The sequence below is a fragment of the Poecilia formosa genome, unplaced genomic scaffold (genome assembly GCF_000485575.1).
Source record: "Poecilia formosa unplaced genomic scaffold, Poecilia_formosa-5.1.2 Scaffold6, whole genome shotgun sequence".
Classification (NCBI taxonomy): domain Eukaryota; kingdom Metazoa; phylum Chordata; class Actinopteri; order Cyprinodontiformes; family Poeciliidae; genus Poecilia; species Poecilia formosa.
Genome location: NW_006799945.1, coordinates 5807622 through 5827616, shown reverse-complemented (window position 1 = coordinate 5827616; position 19995 = coordinate 5807622). Strand labels below are relative to the sequence as shown.

Below are 19995 nucleotides of genomic sequence, written 5' to 3'. Positions count from 1 at the left end.
TATTATAAATGTACGCAAGCACACATTGTTTTGTCTAACTAATCTTGTTTTAGATTAGTTAGATTAAATAGTCTATCCTAAATGTGAGGATAAGACAAAGTTATTGTTTTTTTTGTTTTGTTTTTTTTTAATTAAAACTGTTACTTTCTTCAAAATCAGAAGTTAATACTAGCTAAGATGACTACATATTAAGGTAATTTGTCAAAGTCTGTATGATTGCGTTACGGCTTTGTAAGCTTCTTCACATTTTAGTTAAACGGAGACACAGCTCTGGATGTATTTCAAAGCCACATCTCAACAATAACGCTTCCTCGTTTGACCTAATGGGAGAAATCAAAACAAATCAACCAAAAAAAATATTTTAATGATATACATTAAGACTATGGACTAAATTATAAATTAAAACTGTTTGATGTGATTTATTATTATTATTATTATTATTATTATTATTGTAAGCCAATTTAAACCTTTTTCACTTTTTGACATTGTAATAAAATCACCATTCAGAAGATGTGCTAAAGTGTATTTCTTTTTAATGTGTGGGAAAAATCCATAGAATAATAACAAATAAGACCAGATCTATGCCAAAACATGAAGTTTCATTTTAAACATTCAAGCTTTCCATCCTTGACAGGAACATTTGTTGTTGATTTCATCATAGAACGTGTTCAAGCTAGTTGCTATGAAACAATAAAATAAAAATAGTTGTGCAGCAAGATAGACAATTGCTTATCGTTGTTGTAACATTACAAATCAAAACCTGTGGAGCTGTGGTGACTGTTAAATTCAAGATGCCTCTCTAACTACAACACTGTAAAGACTTGAAGTCTTGAAGTAAAGGAGTTGCGGCATTCTGCTGTGTTGGTGTTTTGCTGCAGGAGAAATGGATGCACGTCACAAAATACATAATGAGGAAAGAACATTAAGACGCAATTAAGACATCAATGGAGTGAAACGAGCACATTTAATTGTATGTGTGCCCAAGCAGCGTCTAATTGGCTCCTAAACATGTAGGCTATTTTTTTTTTTTTAAATGGCCATATTTGGTAGACGGTTATTGTAAATTTGTATATGTCAGTGCCACATCCTGCCAGTGGGTAATGTGCCAAGGTATGAAATGCAGTGTAGCCTGTTTCAGCTGGTACAATTGCTACTTTTCATGATAAAGCCCCGTTTTACACCACCGCTGAACTCCTTCCCGAGTGGATTGGTTGACGAGAGCAAACACTCGCTGATGAGGTGCGATCACAGCAGTATATCTCTAAGAAGCTTTTCTTCTTTCTTTTGTTGTCTATAAAAACTGTGAAGACTTGGCTTACTTCCCGTGTTGCCTTTTAAACTTGTAAAATACAAACAAAAATCAGGTCCATATGAGATTAAATCAATGTGTTCATTTCAATGCACTTCTTTTTTCGTTTGTTGTTTTTATAAAGAATCAGGTTTTGTCCATTTGAAGTCAAAATGCATACTGTATTACTTTTTCAATTATTTTTAAATCAAAAACCAATGTCTATTAAGCAGATGATTTAATCTAAAAATCCATATGGGTCTTGAATGGCTTGAAATATTTAAAACCAAAATTTCTTTGATGTTTTGAGGTATTTTAAATTTTATTCAGCATTAATATGCACACAGTCAAAGGTTCAAGCAAATCTAAATTAGATATTTTACTTCCTAGCTCAAGGATGCTGAGACATTTCTAAAAGGGATATTTTTAATGAAATCTAACCACCAAGAAAAAAAAATACATAAATAAAATACAGCAAATTATTGGGCATCCAGCTATTGCTGGGAAAGTAAATATCATCCTTGTAGGTGCTTTTCTTTTTTGTGTGTGTGTGTGAAATAGTTTTAAATAAATTAAATTTGTTCTGTATAAAATATAAATTTTAACACTTATTTCAGCTTTGTGAACATCCAGTCTGCTGACCCTGTGAAGCCAGCCCCGAGTTTGCTCCTCTTCCCTCGTTTTCTGCTCCCACCAACTCTGTGAGCATGTTCTAACACGATGCATAAATTCAGAACCAATTTTACACCACATTGACTGAGCTCCACTTTCCCAAACAGCCGTAGTGGAGCACTTGAATCCTACTCAACTCTCATCCAGTAGAAGTGCACCAGACCAAGAGACTGACTCTGGCTTCCAGGACAGACTTTCTACTCAGACTTAATAAAACTTTTAATCATACCCAAAATCTTTATGATGCAGGGGATTTTTCATAAGCCATTGCACATCACTTAAAGGAGTGAAAGAGAGAAGTATTTCATCTGGCATTTGTTATCAACACACACAGAGAGGAAAATAAGTATTTGATACATCACAGATTTTTTATTTTATTTTATTTATCGTTTTTCCAAGTTTGCCGACTAGCAAATAAGCCAGTTTTATTCGTAAGGCATATTTCAGCAACAAGGACGTTCTAATGCTTTACATAAAAAAAAACAACCCAATAATCAATTATGAAGTAAGCAACAGACATTAGATTTAGTCAAATTTATGTTTTCGCATCCACCTGAATAGTGTGCAGTTGCGCCACTGGCTGTGAGTTTCCTGTCTTCATCTTCCAGCTCAAAGCTGAGGCCCAGTTGCCTATTGCATATTCATTCATTTCACATACAAAGCAAAATCAGTACATTACATACAAATTAAAAATGTGTATGTCATTTTCCAAACTTTCTGTCAATACTGACTCCTCATTGTTTTTCCCCATGCATTCACTTCTCCATTCCCTTTTCTCATTGATATTCTTTTCGTCATTACTTGCTCAACTTTACTCTGTTTCTCAGCAACAAATGCAAAAGATACTTTTTTGGCTGAATATGTGAAATTTCCAATAGCAAAGGCCTCTTATTTTACATTTTCTTTTCATTTTTTTATTCTTGCAAGCTCAGTAGCCAGTTCCAACATTTTTCCTGATATTCTGAAAAAAAAGACGGTTTAATTATTTTGGCTTAACTCTGCTTTTACTTGGCCTATTTAAACAATTAAAAAAAAATGATGTGTTGTTTATAATCTGCACTTTAGGCACAAGTTGAAAACATATTTTTCCCTTTTGTGCTGATACAAACACATGCACACATAAATGAATATCCAGAGCCAATCCAGAGACATTTCTATAGTATACACTCTATGGATGGAGAAGGCACATTTACACTATTCTTGCAAAATTACTTACTTGCATGCTTTCTCACACACTCTGCAGATAGTTGGTGACTTCTCTGAACTTCATGCATCCCCTGACCTCACTCCGTAATTTTTTGTGGCCTACCATTTTCTGACTGAAATTCTGTCATTCCAGTAACCTCCGCTTTGCTTTAACAACACTGACATTTGACTGTAGCACATTACTTTTACATATTGCACATGTGGCATTCTCTCACAGTACAAAGCTGGAAATTCTCTGAACTCCTGGGGGCAACTCTTTCTCCTTCACAAATGTCCATAGAAGCACTCTGCTTACCTAGGTCATTGATTTTATTTTATACATGTGTCTTTGGAAGTGTTTAGAAAACATGAGCCAAAACTTTTGGCAATCTAGTTGAATACCTTGTGTTTTGCAACTTTTATTAATTATTAATTTATTTTTTTTACTTCTGCCATTATTATTGTCAGTAGGTATATAATTACTATCATTATATTTTTTGTTTCATTTGTTAATTTTGCTACACCTCTTTTCATCTGCCTCTTTGTAGTTTGCCATCATGTGTCTAGTCTCCTGACTCGATGAGGAATGGCCAGTCATGCCAATAATTTAATAAATTATACCTCGCAGTGGAGTCAGTGTCTTATCTCTCGTCTTTGTGGAGCTAATTTATTTCCAATTTGGCTGACAGAGATTATCAATAACATACGGTCTAATTGTAAATTACAACTCTAGAAAAATTCATAATTGCCAACAGATATTTCCAAACCTTTATTTCTGTTAACTATGATATATGTATATATATTATTATTTTATTTTTTTTGTTTGTTTGCAGGTAGTAATAGCAACATTTAGGAGTCGGCTATTTCATTAGAGTAATAAAAGGCAATAAAACTATTTTTAATACCCACTTAAAGGAGGTTATTTGCAAGAGGTACAAACAATAAGACAAACAAGCCTCATTCGGATACATGATTTACTGAGTGTGATTGCATATGATGCTGTTGAATTTTAAAGGCAACTGGAGCATATATAATAGAGAATTAATGATCTCATTTGAGGGTCTGTTTTAGGGTCTGTTTTTTTTTTTTTTCCACACCAGGAATAAATACATTATACCTAAACTTTATTTATATTTCATTTCAGTAAGCTTTAGGATGGCTTTTAACTGCTTCAGAGAATTGAATTATCTTTCAGAGACTTTAAGAGCTTACAAATCCTCAGAATGGCAATTATCACTTTGAGGCAGCCCCCTGTGAGAATCGGTTAAAAAAGACTGCGTGTTTTGATGCTTCGCTGGCATATCGGTGTAAACAAAGTTTCTCACATCTTCTGTCTTGCTGTCACCTCATCGCGGATGTGCTCTCAGGCACATGAACATCCTCCACAGATGTGACACAATGTGATTAGAAAATTGAGCTCCAGAGACACAAGGCTCCCCAATCAAGCTTGGAGGGGCTTGAAAAGAGTCAAAAATCAAAACTCTCGACAATTAATCTGCAATTTTGTCACCATAATTATGGAGTGTTGGTTCTTTCTCTACATGCCACCTGAATGAGGAAGCTTAGGATGATTTCTCATGGCCACACAAGTTGAGTCTAATTAATAAGGTTCTTTTCCCCTGTTTTTCTCTCAACTTTTCTTTGGCAGTGACTGGAGGTGTGTATGGTCCCCAAGATGAATCAAGTTCAGAGCCTGAAGATGAAAATCAAATGAAGTTTTACACAGAGCAGAACAGAGGACGAAGGCGCAGTAAAGGTAAGGAAAGAAAATACAGATGTTTTTTTTTTTTCTTCTCTAAACCTTGTGATGAATGCCATATGTTAAACTCCTCACTGTGCACAGTAAGGGGGTTGTCTGTACTCGCTGAGAATGCAATAAAATCGGAAAAAGAAATAAGAAATGGAGAATAGAAAAACAGTAAAAGTGTGCTTAAAACCAAATGAATTCTAATGTTGGAGTGGCTGGATATGAAGGGGAATAATGATATATATGGCATACAGAAAAGAGAAATGAGCCAAGACATTTTTGGAATTGTCAGCATAGCTTGAAATAGGAAGGAGTTCTGCACACTCCCTGCGGTGTGTAAAGTGCTATTTTATAGCACAGCCAATGACACTCAAAGGAGATATATGAGCTGATGTAAATGGAGTTTCTGTGATAATGAAACTTAAGTCAAATGACTTGGACCGTAAACGTGTTTTTAACTTCCATGACATGTAATACTGAAGACTGTACTGGACGAGGATATCCACATTCAAGACCTTGTGTGAGTGTGGGTGTCTGTGTGTCTGTGTGTCCTCCTGAATATCAACATATAAAAAAGTGAAGAGAAAAAAAAACTGTTTTTACTCTTCATCTCCTTGGTTACAGTTTGCCTGAAACCTTATAGTTTCATGAGTATGTTTGCCTATGTTTTTCCTTTAAGGAAAAAAATCATGCAATTCTTATGCCAGTGTTGTCCAAAATAGCATTCAGTTACAAGCAGCTCCAGTGAATGGTCATGCAGTGGAAATACATGGAGAGCAAACTTTGGTACTACTTAGCAAGATGGTTGAAAACCAAACATGCAAATAAATAACAATTATATTTTCATTTACAAGTACTCAAGAATACTGAGCGACTGAGGCAGCGATTTCTTGTTGATAACACAAATGAAAACTTTGTAAAGACAAAATAGATGTTAGTTCTAAAATTGGAATATATAGACTAGGTAAGAAGATATGTTTTTTTTTAACCTAGTCACTTCAGAAACAATATGGAGATTGAACCTGAAATCTAAATAAAGCACTGTTTAAACTGAGATCTGCAGTCATAAAGAATCTAATAAAGCAAAATCTTAACTAGTTTGGCTATACATGGTCACAGATAATCATGTACAAATAATATTTAAATCCAAGATTTTTCTCAGCTTTCCTTCTTCTAAGAATAAGACAAACTATTTTACAGTAAAGAGTTATGTATTAAAATAATATAGACTCACCTAAGTAGCCATAAGAGAAAATCTGTGGGTATTCACTGAGACATAACATTTTTATTATTTATTTATTTATTTTGTGGCGTTGCACATTGGCTGGAGTGGGACTGTAACATTATTTACTTAACCTGGCTCATTTTATGAATTACTTATTGAATGTAATTAGGTTAGCCTTTCCTGCTTTTGGTAATTAAAGTTACACTACTTCATTTCTTCACTACAATTTCAGCTTCTGTAAGTTATCCATAGATAATTTATTTTTGCGCTTGATTTATTTGTAATTGAGCCAGTCAGCCATTAAAAACACATCCTCCAAAAGACATAATAATAAGTTGATAAAAGTATGGTCTATTCTCATTGGCATTCTGAACACCTTTGAAAAATCTAAACACCATGACTGGGAAGCTGTGCAGACAGAGGCGTTTAGCATATAGGAGGGCCCGTGGCACAGAATTTAAACAAGCATTATGTTCGTCCTTGTGTTATAGTGTTGATGCAGCCGTACCAAGGACAAACATGTTAAGACAAAGTGTGTGAATGCAGCTAATTAGCTGTGGCAAACCCTGCATATATTTCCTTTACAAGCACATTTTCCCTTGTTTAACCTGAAAAATGTATGGAAACATGGTGATGTTGTTTATGAACTTCTCTGAAAAATAAGTAGGATCACCTATGCATGATTAAATACTAATTTCTGATCTCACATGAGGGAGCTGATCAGATTTATTTTGTTCATGCCAGTTAGTATTTTTCTTGGTATTCTTTCTATTCATTTGCAAGGTTTTAATTAAACATCTACTTTAAAAATATGTCTACTTGTGTTTTGTTTTTTTTTTTTGTTTTTTTTTACTGTTGTATAAAGAGGTTTGAGCCACATGTGGAAACCTTGGGTGGAGTTTAACAAAATTTAGCAACACTTAAATGCAAGGAAGCAGTTTGTAAAGAGGACCTATTAATGCTGAAATGGGAGCATTTTATTACTAAAATTCTTCAGTGGTCATTTTGAGTTGCTGATTAAACATAGACTCTGGGTAATATATTTCCTTGACGTGACTGCTAAGTCCCAACAATGTTAACTGCTGCATCACTCACTAATACAATACTAATACAAAAATGGTAACCAGGCAATCATTTTTGATTAATAGCATGGTGATGGTTGGTGCAAAACTATTGCCTAAATATAACGGATTTAACTCAAATGCACTCTAATCCTTTTACAATCTAACTAAACTAAAATCATATTTGCTCATCTGCTATAATGTTCAATAATGCCAGGTGATGCTTAATTTTCGTACCTTTTGGGATGTCATCCAAGTAATGCAAAATTAATTTCCTTTTTGTTTTTTTTTTTGTTTTTTTTTTTACCTTTGGTATGCTTCAACAAGATTGTGTTGTATAACAATATTGCGTTAAAAATCCAGGTTTTATTACCTGGTTGTGTTTATTATTCATGTATTAATATTTATTACGATTTATCACTTCACTTTTTTATAAAAAAAAATAAATAAACACTAATTTGACTTAACACACAAAGTAAAATAAATGATTACATTCATTACTTAATTAGCTTTCATATTCAACGGATTAAAGACATTGTAGAAAATACTTTGATGTGGGAATTAAGTGTTCATTAAATAATGATAAATGCATTTTAAATCAAACAGCTTTTTTCCTCGTCAACCCTTAATACGTTAGTTTTTGCATTCCTGAATGGCTTACTGAGTGTTTGAGAGAATAAACGTGTTTGGTTTTTGCCCACGTCGGAAGTGTTTGCCGCCGTGAGCATACATTCTTTACTCCACTCAGTAAGCTTTTACGGTAAGTGAGGGACCCCTTCAGAACCTCACTGACAGAGCCCCGACCCCGAAGGATTAACTGCACTTCCTCCTCTGATGGAGCCAGCTGTTGTTTCTGTAATCTTAAATTTGTCTCCACAGTTTTAACCTTGTGCTGCACTTTACTACCTCTGGACTTCTGTCAAGGTTTCCGTCATTGTAAATTTAATTGGTCATTTATATTATTATTTTTTTTAATAGATCTCTTTGATGTGTCACTAATTCAATGAGTTTAAATTATTATTTTTTTTCTTTCTAATGGACAGTATTACAAACATAATTTTAACCATTGTTAGTTTGAACATAATTTCATAAGCTATCAACATTTCAGATTTTGAACTATTCTTTTAGAGTAACACAAACTCAACATTTATCATTAAGAGATAAATGTTGCAATAGTTCAGACTTCCTAGCCACCACAGTGAGATTCTAGTAAACCTGTTTTTAAACCATCACGTTCTGTCCCATGATAGATATTAGCAGGCAGAGGTTAAGCGGCTAATTTCATTCCCTATCCTCCAGCTTGGAAATACGACGCCTGACAGAGCCAAAGTGACACAGTAACTACCAATCTATAACCCTGTCACTGGCGATAAAATAATTTATCACACTTGGAAATAATTCTAGACTATTGTTCAGAAGCTGTGGCGTCCTCGGCAATGCACCACATACGTACGTCATAATATGAGTCATGGCTGGTATTGCAAGACAGACATGAAATTAATTTCCTTTTCAGTTGAAAAAGAAATTGATCGTATGTAGATTTGTGTAATGTTCTTTTCACCTGCTAAAAATGCAGAATTAAAAACATTTTTTCCATCTTTAAAAAAAAAAAAAACACTAAACCCATATTTCCCTTAATTTTTCTTTCTGTTTCTCTCTCTGTCTGTACCTTTAGGCCACTCACAAAGTCCCCTGAATAAGGTCACCCTGACACTGATTACCATCAGCACGTGTGTCATCGCCATTGTCTATGCTACACAGGACTCCTGCCCTCTTACTGTCAAGGTTACTCTCCATGTGCCAGAGCATTTTGTTGCAGATGGTAAGTACAAGTCACACATTAAAGCTTAGCTGACTAGTGAAAAGATGTAGAAACCAAGTCATTGTGCATTTTTAGATATGTGTGGAAAAAAAATGTAATTGGTGAAAGACTACATTCAGTTCTAAAAGACATATCAGAAAATAGAGTTTTAAGAATTTATTTTTAAATTTGCAAATAAAATAAAGGCTTCACAAATCACAAACGGTATGTAAAAAGGCTCCAGCTTGAATATTTGCAGTTTCCGTTATTATTATTATTTTTTCTTTCTATGGTGGTCCCTTTGCCAAAAGGGCATTGAAAATCTTCTCTTAAAAAGGTCCTTCAGATTCTGCAATTTATGTCAGAATTGTTTGTTTCCTGTTTGACTAGTCAAAGCAATTTTAGATGATCAAATACAGTTGAGATTCTTTAAAACAAAACTTTGAAAGAACCATTTCACTGAGAGCAAAATTGTAAACAGTGATGCTGTTAGTTATGAGTGTGTCTCAGCGATTACAAACCAGTTAGGCAGCTCTCAAAAGATAAAACTATGTGAAAGACATTGATTTGAGAAATATATTTATTTACTTTTTTTTAATAGCATGCTTGATATTATTTATACCCTTCTCAATAATCAGTAGAAACATCTTTATTAGCTTTACAGCACTCAGACCCTTCTTATATTTATTTAACTTTTTTTTTTTCTTTTTTTTTTGCATGTTTCTGGTCTTACCGCTATGTTTACTGATTAGGTTCAAGTTTGAAAGGTCTTCTTGTCAATTCTAAGCTTCATCCACAAATTCTCTGTTGGATTCATATGTGCACTTTAGCTGGGTCATTCTAAAACAATAACATTGCTTGTAGTAGGAACAGTCCTGTTGTAAATTTAAAAGATTACTTTAAACTTACATCTGACACTTCTCTGTTTTATTTATTTTTTTGTTGTTGTTGTTTTGCTTTTTTAAAGGAATTTAATTAAAATCTTGACACCCTCAATTGTGAAACATTATGACCAACTATAGAAAGATTAAATGAATCAGAAATAACAATAAGGTGCAAGTGATAAACACAAACTGAACAACCTTATCACAACATTCAAAAGCTTTTGGCTACGGTCAATGAAGAACAATAGATTTCCAACGATTCAAGAGAAATAAAAGCCTTTACTAGAAAAAAACCCCCCAGCTAATATTGGAAAAAATAAACTAGTGTGCAAAAAGCAATGGGGAAAAAAATAAAATTATTCACTGCCTCAACCAATAACAGATATTTTCAGTCATTCAACTGATGTGTTTGAAATATAATAGACTTTTTCTAATTGTTTTTGTGGCAGTCTGCCTTGCATGTGAATCAAGACTATAGACTGACATATACTAAACTAGGCTAGAAATCAACTTTTGTTTTAAAGCAAAATATAAACCTGCCTGTAAATACATCATGCATTAATGCTGCTCACAATCTTCCAGACTTGATGGCTCTGTTAGCGTCTGTGGACATGAAATCAACACAGTGGATTCGATTTAGATTAGTCAAAGACTGGTTTTAAAATAAATTTAGTGTTTCCCTTTAGAAAGGTGTAACAGTATAACATTACATGAGATTATTTCATAAAATATGGGCTAGGTATTAAAGGTGCAGGTTGTAACTTTTATATATATAAAAAACAATGTTTTTTTTTGTTTTTTTTTTACATGAGTGTAGTCAATCTCATGCGCTCGCTGTCAAATGGACTAATTGTGGAGAAACGACTCTCTCCAGAAAAACCGGAGATGTGCCAGACGAGAGTGAATGGGGAGAAAAATGTCTCCCAAAGCTAGTTAGGAAACTTATTTGGAGTGTGACATTATGTTACTGCAGTCTTTAGTGCAGGTGCTGCTAAATATGTTTGTAAATCTTTTTTTCGTTTTCTTCTCATAATCTCAGCTACTCACTCTTGTTGATAAACATCAGAGTTCCAACATAGAATGTCTGTTAAAAATAATTATTCCAAATTATTGATGCTTCAGTCAAACATCACCTCCAACATTGGTGTTGGAGGTGATGCATCCAAGACAAAAAAAAAAAAAAAAGACAGCATATGCACTTCTGAAGCATTGCATTCACAATAAATTCACACTTTAAAAATATTTATTTCACAGACTAACTCTTCAGTTTTTCTTTTCTCAATTGAGAAAGTCTAAGGAAGACTAAGAATAGAAAATGTGCACTGCAAAATAAGCAATCCTCCTACTGCTTAAGTGTTTTCTTTTTACATCCAAGAGAAAAGAAGCAGTGATGTTACAATTGCAGCTCCACTGTGTGGGTGGAGAACTTTAAGTTTATCTGTTCTCTCAGTGGAGATTTTAGCTAAACTGCCTTCTTGCAGGAATGGGTATCAGTTTGGTCGCCTGTACTCGGTCTGACCCAGCAGATTACTTTAAGAGTCTGTTCTGGAGAGTATATAGCTGACTCCTGCTTCTGTGGGGTACTTTATTCTTTTAAAAGCAGCAGCAATATCCCTAATTCCTTGGAAAGTATAAATCCACAATGCACTTCACAGTGTTGTCACTGAAAATTGACATACATGTGATATCTACCCATGGCTTGTGTGTCATAATCAATGATCAACAGAAACAGAAATGAATGCTTAGTTTTAAAAGTTTTTTTTTTTTTTTCCAAGATAAAATCAGAAAAATTTTACATTCAACTTTTTGCAAAATAAAGTCAAGACAATCAGTTAAAGAGGAAAAGAGAATGAAACATCTGAGAGTCTACAGAGTCGTCCTTCCATTTAAACTAACAGGTCACATAAGGAGCAAATTAAGCAGAGAGGGAGACAGGAGGCATGTGGTAACTGTGGAGGAGTTCAGGTGGGAGACTCTGCTGACAGAACAACTAAAGGTCAGGCCTCAATGGAACAACAGTGAGAAGAAACTCAAAGTTGTCGGCAGTCTGGTCTAAAACTGACCACAAGCCAGACATGTGGAAGAAGTTGTTCTAATCAGATGTGAATGCTCAATAGCAACATGTTACATGTGGGGGAAAATTAATGCTGCACAACCACCCTGATCACAACTTTGATGGAGCTAAATGGCAATCGGAAGAAAAAAACAGTGTGAATGACTACAGACCGGAGTTAAGGTTTGCTTTTCAGCACAAAAACAACTCCAAACAAAAAGCTAGAGATGTAGTAGAACCTTTAGATGACAGCGCATCGGTGTGTCGGAATGGCCCAGTCACACCAAAGTTGGAAGATTAAAAAATAAATAAATAAAAATACTACATGATGATCCCCACTTTGTGAATTTTAAAGTCATTTAAATTGCAATAAACACCACTGACGTCAAGTCTGTCTGATTTGGTTACCAGGACCAGGTCACTGACAGCTGATTTTTTGTTTTATTCCTGTGGGTTGTAGTTTGAGGCATCTGTTGCTCTGGTCCAGTTCATTCCACGGACGTTGCATCAGATCATGATCTAGGGAATTTGCAGACTTAGTCAGAGCTCTTTGGCTTTTTGCTCTACAAGCTGTTTCTCAGCAGTTTACGCAGAGCAGCAGAGCACATTGTCCTCTTGGAAGCGCCCACTGTTATCAAGGAGGTTATTGCAAAGTAGAGGGATGTGGGTTGTCTTCAGTAGAGAATTAACACAATCAAAGGGGACATTCATCAATCCAAAATACTCAGACCAGAGGTTCCCTTGTTGAAGGTTGTTTATTTTAAACTGGAGTCCACGTTTTATTTACCCTACCTGCCAGTGGTTTTAATTTTCTGGTTATTGATACTCTCAGTACAGCTGCCTAAGACTTTAACTAGAGGGCTAAAGCACAATCCCCTCACTGCTCCCTGTGGAACTGAAACTCATTGGCATCAATTAGGAATAGTCTTGTTCAGTGATCAGAGTATAACGATTGGTCTGAAAGCTGTAAGAAAGAAAGGTAAGTCAGCGTCTTGGAGAATAGCATTCACTGATTGACTTGTGAAACCCTTGTATCCCATGTGCTGCAATTACCAAGGAAATCCCATCGATACGCACATTATGGGTCTTAATTTTCTCATTGAAATTCAGTCCAGTCAGGATGGAAAATAAAATTACAGTGAAAACAAAAGAATTAGCTTCTTCCCCAATTGATTGTTCAGTGGAATGGCGAAAGAAGCTTTTAAAACACACCAATCAGTCAAATTCTCTTTGGCTATTTCAGATTTTTTTTCAGAATATGTCTTTTGCATATGTGAAATTAAATGAATCTATTATTTGTTGTATTCCAGGAAGCAGTTTTGTGGTGAGCATGGGCAGCTTCCTGGATGTCTCCAACTGGCTAAATCCAGCTAAGCTAACGCTTTACTATCAGACCAATTCATCAACGCAGTGGGTCCATGACTACTGTGGCCAAAGGACCACTGAGCCCTGTGAGCAGATTTGTGACCAGGAGACAGGTTGGTTCACACAACCCAACACATTCTCATTCAACATAAACACAGGCTCTTTCTCCTCCACAGAGTAGTGAATGATTTCTGTGAGCCGGTATGAGTTTCTAACTGTATGAAAACTTTAACAGTCTCTATTTTGAGCAAAATGAATTACGTCTATACCATTTTATTATTGATATTTTCATTTTGATGCATAAATATAAACTAAAGCATTCAACCACTAATTTCAGTAGCCATCTGCAAGTGTCATACTTGTCTTTGTACGCTTTAATTCAGCAGATTTATAAAGGCGCAAATTCACAACAAATGTCATTTTGGTGCATGTTACAAAAAGTAATTTCAATTTAATCCTACATACATTACGCCCTAGTTGTTAATCAGTGCATCAAGTTCAGTTCATTGTAGACATTAGCTTAAAAATTGTTCTAAGGAAACCCAGCTGATTGTAAAGAGTCACTGACTGTAGCATTCACTCCTGGACGAGAATGAGCAAAACTCCTCGGTAACACTTTATTTGAAGGTGGGTGAATAAGACTGTCATGACACCGTCATAAAGATGACATAACACCTGTCATGAACATGAATAAGCCTTCATGAATATTTATGACTGATGTCATAAAGCGTCATTCGGTATATTATGACACTTTTAATACAAAGTTGACATTATTCAAAATGTCTTTATTATGACAACTTGACATTAACCAAGAAATCATTACTGTTTAAACTTTACCTTTAATAACATAAAGATACCTAATTTTTAAAGTGCAATCAGTAATTTTTTTATAACAAATTTATATCAATAATGATTTCTTGGTTAATCTCAAGTTGTCATAACAAAGACATTTTGAATAATGTCAGCTTTGTATTAAAAGTGTCATAATTTACCGAATGACGCTTTATGACAACAGTCATAAATATTCATGAAGGCTTATTGGTGTTCATGACAGGAGTTATGTCATGTTTATGACAGTGTCATGACAGTCTTATTCAACCCCCTTCAAATAAAATGTTACCAACTCCTCTTCAACAGGAAGAAACCTCCAGTAGAACCTGGTATGACCACATTTGTTTTGCCAGCAAACAGAACAGACAAAATCGAAACGAAAGAACTGATGGAGAAATACTTTATATGTTAATACCAGGAGGAGGGAAATGTTTTGTTGTTGACAGCATTTTTCTCAGCTGATGTCACCCTCCAGGAAGGTGTGACAGGCAAACAGCACGCCAGACCAGACATAGCTTCTATAAGAAAATAAAGCAGAAGACATAAGTTAACAGTTTAAAAAACAACAAATAATACAAATTGGAGGGTAGTAAAAGAAGAAAGTAGCAGAGTGGAAAAAGGCGGCCTAGGACTATTACAAAATCTACTTACCTTATATAAGTAAAACGTTTTGAATGATGTCCCATTGGTAACATTTCATATCTGACTTGCAATAAATCTAAAATAATACAAGCAGCAATGTATATTTTATGTATACATTGCTGTACATTTTAAGAAAATATACAGCAATGTACATTTTCCTAAAATGTACATTTTAAGAAAGCATTTTTTTGTTTGTTGTTTTATTTTTGTATTTTTTCTGGTGGTACTTTAGGTAAATGTAACAGTCCTATTAAGGTCCTCTGTCTATCCTTGGAGCGACAGCCAGGCTCCAGCACACACACTGCGTAAGCAGAACTCGCAATGTATTTCGCCGCGTCTCTGTAAACAACCACCAGCTCCAGTATGTACACATTCAGCACAGAACGCTTTGCACCTAGTGACATTAAAACCGTCCCAGCAAAAGCTGAGCAGGCAGCTTGATGATATTTATCTTACCTTGAGTGGTCTGTTTCCCCAGTGTTTTTTTTTTTTTTTTTCCCTGCCCGACTGGATAAAATCTAAGCTCATTAGAATGGATTACATCTGTAATGTATGTGAAATTTATGTAACCTAAGTCAAGGACATGCTGAGGGCTGATGCATAATGTATTAGAGGCCCAGACTCCCAGCCCAGTCGGTACACACAACAATGCCAAAGATGGAATTGGCACATATGTGTTTGGAGATTCCGGATGTGTAGAGACAAGAGTGCGTCCAACTGCAGTTCATTAGTCCCTGCACGTCGCTGCAATGTGAAATCATTAAAGGTTGTAACTCGATTTTTGAGTCATTTATCCAGCCCTCACTGCATTCAAAATGTTTACTTTGTAAGAGCTGCTGTCTTCCTGTCACTGTCCTTTTATTTCTCCTTTCATCTGTCCTTATCCCAAGCTAGATTATGTAATCAGTGATTGCTCTTAAGTATTGTTGTTGTCCTTAGTGAATAACGGTTCACCAATGTGCCAAACGTGCTCTTAAAAAAGATTTCCATTACAGGACATGTCCTTTTAAATGCTCAACGGAACACTCACACACACACAATGAAAATGTTCTAAATATTTAATATTGTGGTGAATTGTGTCATTTGTTACAGAGTAAAATGTCAAATGATTGCTTTTGCTGCATTAAACACAACAAAATGAAGCAAAAACATACCTGCTGTACATGTGGGTTGGACTGGAAGGATGAAATTGAAATCACTAGTCTCGTTCATTTCTTGCTGAGTGATCAAAATACTTCTGATCTGATCTAGGTACATGCTAAACCTGGTAACGACAACACCAGGAAATTAAAACTGTTGGTTAAAGGACCACACAATACAGCTCAGTAATTTGTCTTGCAAAATCGCCCCTGAAACTTTTTTAAAATCTTTTGTCAAATTATAAAAACAAGCGGTGTATTTTCCTGGGTAAGGAATTAAGACAAAAAGGTTAAAGCTTAGACCATGGGAAAGAAAATTCAGAAGTGGTTTACAAATGTTTTATTTTGGAGATAAAACACATTAGCACTTAATCACCTCATCAATCAATCAAATTTTATTTGCATAGCACATTTCAGCAGCAAGGCATTTCAAGGTGCTTTACATAATTAAAGAAAAAAAAATAAGAACAGCATGTCACATTGAATAAACAGTAAGGAAGAGAAAGAGATTTTGAAAAAAAAAACATACTTTTGTTACGGAATTTAAGTGCCTGTTGTCGCCGGACTCCGCCGTCCGTTTAACACTCATAGTTCCAAAATAAACAATCAACCACTGACCCACCTGCCTCCTTATGGCTTATTTTGTGTTTTTACATTATAAAAGGCAGTCTTTTAAAACCACAGACCTTTGAGATTTCAACACATAGTGCTGTGATTATGGAAGCGAAGAACTGTAGCGTACAACTTGCAGCCTTCACCTGCAGAGGATTTCCCCAGAGCTGAGTTGTCCAAATACATTCAGTGCTTCAAACACAGGCGAAGTTGTTGTGGGCCATCCTCAGCATGTTATTTTCTGCATCAGATTGCGCTGATTAGCATATTTCTCAGATTAGATTGACACTAAAGGATGACACATGTCTCTGTTCAGTGTGAATCCACATACTGAACAGCTGCTGCTGCTTTCTGGATTTGTATACTCGCATTGTGCGTCTCATTTTTTCTGCAATCTAGAGTTACTTCCTGCGGTTCAGAGAAATTTACAGGTTTATTACTGCCTCTGGATCAGGGGTGTAATAATGGGGGGTGAATTTCACCACCCCCTTTGGTGCCTATGAATGTTTTGAAATGAGCTGTATGTACAGTCAGTTATTTAATTCAATACAATGTAATGGAATCGCAGCTCCTTTAATAGTCATCATTCCTGCGTTGCCTAGTTTGTGTAGTTGCAAAGTTCTGTCTCAAACGTTGAGAATTTTACATAATGAAAATGCGTACAAGCAAATCCTGCTGATTGAAATGGGATTCACGTTTCAATCAGCAAAAAAAACATGTTTTATATAGCAAATAAATAAAACAACAGAAAGTTCTCTGCACTCTCTACAAACTGCTCTGAAGTTAAATAGGTTGGCCTTTAGGCCTGTCAAGTTGGCCAGTTTTCAAAGAGGTGCCAGCCTGCAGACATACATCCTCTGGCCTCTATAATCACAAGCAGGGATGTGTTTCAGTAGGTTCTCTACCAGCTTCTCCATCATTTGCCCCCCTTTTTATGCCTCATTGTCAAGCCTGCTGACAGGCACTGTTGACTACCTGTCGCTGTATCACTATGACCTGATAATCAGTCCTCTTTTCCTCCACATTCACTCCATAATTCACCTGCCAGTGTGGAGGTCAGCATACAGAGATGATGCAATTGTTTCTGCTGTCTGCTCAAACCCTGGCTGTCCATAATTGGGTGACTAATAATGCAATAATTCTTGTCTGAATGCAAGAAAAGTGTCACTGGAAGTAGTTGACAAAGCAATTTACTTTTAGATACATGTTGCAATTTTTGCAGTCAATAAAGCAAAAAATAATCTTAAATTCAAGGTTCGAGATTTTTCATTACTAATAGAGTGATGATAATGGAACATCCCGATACTAAAGGTTTCATTGAAAATCCAAAATCTAGAAATAAAAGGACGGTGGCACAACTACAAATGTACCAAGGCATGGTCGTTAGGAGAGAGAGCAGTGATCACAGAAGCAGCCCCAGGCACCTTTGGAGGAGCTGCAGACATCCACAGCTTAAGTGAGTGAATCTGGCACCAGACAACTATTTAACTTTCACTCTTTATGGATGAATGGCCATTGTTGAAAAGGCACTAAAAGGAGGGTTTTCTGCAGTGTCCTACAAGCCATGGGAATACTACATCAAAGCATATTAATGTGCTGTATTGCCCAGTCTTGAATCCAGTTGAGAATTTGTGGCAAGACACATGATTCACAGACAATCAGACAAAAGTTCTGTCAAAACACAATTGAGATTGAGCAATTTGCAAAGCCAAAAAAATAAATAAATAAATTCTAATTCCAGATATGTAAAGCTTATATGGATGACCCCCTCAAACGTGCACTTGTAATTGCAACATAAATTGGTTTTACAAAGTAAAAACCCAGGAGGGATGGATAGAACGACACATTCTTAGACTTTTATTTGTACAAAAACGTGCATAGACGTGAAGAGGTTTAAAGGGTATTTAAACTTTTGAAAAGGATTCCACATATAAAACTGAACTGACCTTATCAACTGCTTTAGCTGGCCACCTGAACACATTGCATACACGTGTACCAACACATGTGTGCTGTGCAGACATTCCTGGGGGAAAACACTTATTAAATCCACCCAAGTTCTTTAAGAAGAATTACTTCTCTTCCTGGAAATATTATTACAAGCACAAATAGGCATCAGTCCAACAATAAATCTTTTCTCTGCCAACACTGTGAACCTTGAAATGTGAAAATCATCCACGCAGCCAGAAAGAGATAAAGAAATTATTACGGTGACGAACATCATTTCCAGCATGATGTGAAACGGAGTTGCTTTGTGCTCTCGATTGATTGCCTCTGTTTAACTGCTTTGGCCTCTTAATTTAGAACAGAGGGAACGTTGATGTGAGAGACTGGAGAAAGGAGCTAAAATGGGGAGACTGAACTTATTGGCGATGTTCTGTTAGTCCGCATAAATCATCTTACTGTTCCCATCTGCACTATCTGGGTATGTGTATCCCTACAGTGTTAGATGGTCTGGATAAGGACAATTGTACAGTGTTGCTCATCTAATGGTGATTTGAAATCACAGGTGAGTATGTGTCTCTAATGTAAACTAGAAGATGTAGTAGCCATATCTTTTAAATTCTTAAATTAACTCATGCTGTGGAAGCTTCATAAACAAGCACCTTACCTATTCACAAATCAAAACGGCATGAAAATAGCTAATTGGAAACAGTTAGGAATATTTATTTTACAAAGCCCTGAAACAAAAATTAAATAGCACTAATAAAATCTTTGAATTAAGGTTTTCTGATTCTTAAAGAGCAGATTGTTTTGTAATTGTTTTTCTGATTCCTATCAGTCCAGCTGATTTACTAAATATAGATTTTGTGCACACAAATAAAAAAAAAAATTATACACATAATGGCTAACAAAATTAAAAAAAAACAAACAAACAAAAAACTCTTACCATTTATCTTTTACGAAATTAACCATTGATTCAAATGGTCTGTAATAGTATCCAAAAAAGCGCTTGTCAAGTTTTTATTACAAAACTCTGCACAAAGGATCTGTTTTAACCCCCTGTCACACTCACTGGGCTTATTTGAGCCAAGTAAACAATAAAATTTGCTTTGCATCTCAACTACAAAATCAATCTTTATGTACCTGAACAGCACGTTTTCATGCAAAAAGACTGACAGGTCAAACACATGCGCCTGACTTTGGTTAAAGGTTAACTCAGCAGGCTGTGTAATCAGCCAGGCATAAATCTTCCTGTTAATTGCTTGATCCCAACCTAAATGTGTTTTGCAGTGAAGAAAGAGCCGCACTTCACTGATTACTTGCAAGGTCTGTTTCGGATTAGAGTAGGAAAGTGCTTCCAGGCTAGCGCACCTCATCTGAAACAAGGTGGAGAAGGTGTATAGAACATGTCCCTTGGCAGCTTTACAGCTTACGCATTTAGTTGTGTAAAGACAAGTACTTCTAATAGTGTCCTCAGCTCAACTACCATCTGCAGTTGTGACAAAAACAAAGAGCACCCCCTTAACATCTAAATGTTTATATATTTTGC

At 35.5% G+C, this 19995-nt stretch overlaps 1 protein-coding gene and 1 long non-coding RNA gene across 5 annotated transcripts in view; one reads left to right on the top strand and one right to left on the bottom strand.

Moving 5' to 3' along the window:
- astn2 (astrotactin 2) overlaps nt 1-19995 on the top strand; it is a 286714-nt gene that overhangs the window by 132477 nt on the left and 134242 nt on the right. For all 3 annotated transcript variants that reach the window (XM_007569613.2, XM_007569604.2, XM_016680498.1), the window contains 3 exons: nt 4794-4901; nt 8854-9000; nt 13227-13394. In XM_007569613.2, the coding sequence (XP_007569675.1) occupies nt 4794-4901; nt 8854-9000; nt 13227-13394 (423 nt within the window). The remainder of the gene's footprint in view (nt 1-4793; nt 4902-8853; nt 9001-13226; nt 13395-19995) is intronic.
- Nucleotides 1-19995, bottom strand: part of LOC107838361 (uncharacterized) — a 70192-nt gene that overhangs the window by 30328 nt on the left and 19869 nt on the right. The gene's annotated exons all lie outside the window — the stretch shown is intronic.